Genomic DNA, 2,199 nt, shown 5'->3' with positions numbered 1-2,199 from the left:
TCGCGCATCTGTTCGCTCTCCTCCGGGTGCAGAAAATCGGTAAACTCCTCCCGCGTCAGCTGATCGTCACCGTCCCGGTCCGCGATGCTCCAGCGGCGCCGATCGCGCTTCATCATCGCGCGATACGAGAAGTGCTCGTCGGCCGGATGGCCGTCGCCTTCGCGCGACGCCAGCTCGTCCAGAAAGCCGTACACGTTCTGCCGGTACACGTCCCAGTGCACCTTCTCCGTGTTGTTTGGGTTGTGCGTTTTCCACTGCCGGTTGACGTCATCGTCGATGTAGCGCCGCTGCGTGTACTGAATCCACGACTTGAGCTCGGACAGATTAACGAACCCGTCTTTGTCGCCATCTATTTTATCTACGATGAGTCTGGCGGTGAGCGAAAGCGTCGAATCATTGCGACCAATTAGTGTCAAATCCATTAGATGGGCACTAGCGAGCAAAGTGTCAGTGCGCCAAGTGTGAACCGGTCACTCCCTGACTTACCCCAAGCGACGTCTGCTTTCCTCCGCCTCTAGCTGATCGAACGTTTTGGCGTCCTCCCCCAGGAACGCCTCGTGGTCGTACTGCTTGTTGTGCTCGTCGTTCTGATAGTGCTGCGCGTGGCTGAGTGGATCGTGGTCCAGGACGCGCTTCTCGTCCGGCTTCGGAATGGCGGACACGGCGTAGCTGGACAGCAAGCAGATGCTCGCCGCGTAAATGAAGATCATTTTTTCTAGCCGTGCACCGTACCAGCTGACTAAAGCGCCGATCGATCGATACTATGGGATACAAACAAAACTTCCATTAACATTGGTTCTTTCAATATTCAATTTGAGAAATAATAAAAAGTATAACGTTGAATTTCGAAGACAGTTCTCGATGCAAATAATGTTGGGAAGCCAGACTCGACGCAACACCTGGCTTTGAACACCCCGATTTTTCTGATGATTGGCAGCATCGCATTTGACTTTTCGTCCACAAAATAAACTACAAATCACATTTCCAACCGGTCTGAGAGCCTAATTTTGAAACCGGCAAGTTCCAATTGCATTCAAAAAGGGGTATGGTAGAACCAATCACACCTTATGCTTGAATCCGGAGCAGCGTCGTCCCTATGCACGAACCGAATTGGCTGCCACGTTGCTCTAAACAAAAAGCTCCACGTCACCAACATATGCGGAACACCCTTTAAACGAACCTGCTCCTGGACACCGAGGGAGTCTTCGAATGCCAAACAGACTGTTCGGGTCGCGATCGTCCGCTGTAGCAACTGCGGGGGTTGAACGTTTAGGCGGCTGGCTCAACTTTGTTCGCAGAATGCTGACAGACTCGACCACTCTTCCGTGCAGCTCTAGGCGTGCGTGCCGCTTGGAATTCCGAGTGTAACTAAATCCGGGGCCCTTCCGGGGCAAGTAAACAAACCACCTCTCATTCGCAGGCGGCACCGCGTAATGTGCTGTCCAGACGGAGTGTAGAAATAACCCGAATGTTCTTGAACGATCGTTAAGACACATGCTGTGGCTGCAGACGCACTATGTAGCAGCGCTCTCGGCCACTCTTTCCTATCCCGAGGACCAATGCGACGTCGGATTGCGATAAGCGTCCACGCAGACGCCGCAGACGCCCCAGACGTCGTGTCGAGGACCGTCATCATCGGGTCCATCGCTCATATCAGCCCGACGGAACTCGAGCGTAATTTAACGTGGTTTATCTCGGATTTCAACTCCTAAAGACAAGTTGGGGGGAGGATTCAACTATTGAAAATCGCTCAAAATTTTCAGTGTGGTTTATGGATGAAAATAAAAATTCCTACTTGCTCTGTGTGTGAGTTCCATTTCCCTGCACCATCTTGACGGCGTCACGAATCCGACAACGACCCGATCAATCTCCATAAAGGGGGAGTAAGTGAGTGCCTCTGCATGCGGTGTTCGCCGATGGAAAAATCATGTGCAACAAATGAAGCGCGCGGCATGTGCTCGACATAACCGATCTGCGTGGCCCCGACGATTACACAGCGTCACAGACGCATATTCTTGTAGCGGGGCCTGTTGGTATTGGTAGGACAAAAATAGCACAATCGCCTTCTCCCACGGGATTCAACGAGCATCGAAGAAAGCGGATAGCGATCTTCATCGAAAGATGTATTGCCAAGGCAACGCTCAAAAGGCGAGATATTAAATTTGTTGTCAATCAGGATATAAACGGTGACCGAAAGCC

At 51.8% G+C, this 2,199-nt stretch overlaps 1 protein-coding gene across 1 annotated transcript; it reads right to left on the bottom strand.

Annotated features, from left to right (window-relative positions):
• Positions 1 to 6: 6 nt before the first annotated feature.
• On the bottom strand, positions 7 to 710 carry LOC128276977 (calumenin-B-like; the record flags this gene model as incomplete). The annotated part of the gene is made up of 2 exons (XM_053015435.1): positions 487 to 710; positions 7 to 369 (listed from the first exon to the last, which is right to left on the bottom strand). Coding segments are annotated over exons 1-2 (587 nt in total), but the record flags the coding sequence as incomplete, so codon positions are not given.
• Positions 711 to 2,199: the final 1,489 nt, after the last annotated feature.

The sequence above is a fragment of the Anopheles cruzii genome, unplaced genomic scaffold, assembly GCF_943734635.1.
Source record: "Anopheles cruzii unplaced genomic scaffold, idAnoCruzAS_RS32_06 scaffold03347_ctg1, whole genome shotgun sequence".
In the NCBI taxonomy this organism is placed as follows: domain Eukaryota; kingdom Metazoa; phylum Arthropoda; class Insecta; order Diptera; family Culicidae; genus Anopheles; species Anopheles cruzii.
The sequence above is the reverse complement of the archived record's forward strand: the minus strand, read 5'-3'. Positions and strand labels throughout refer to the sequence as shown.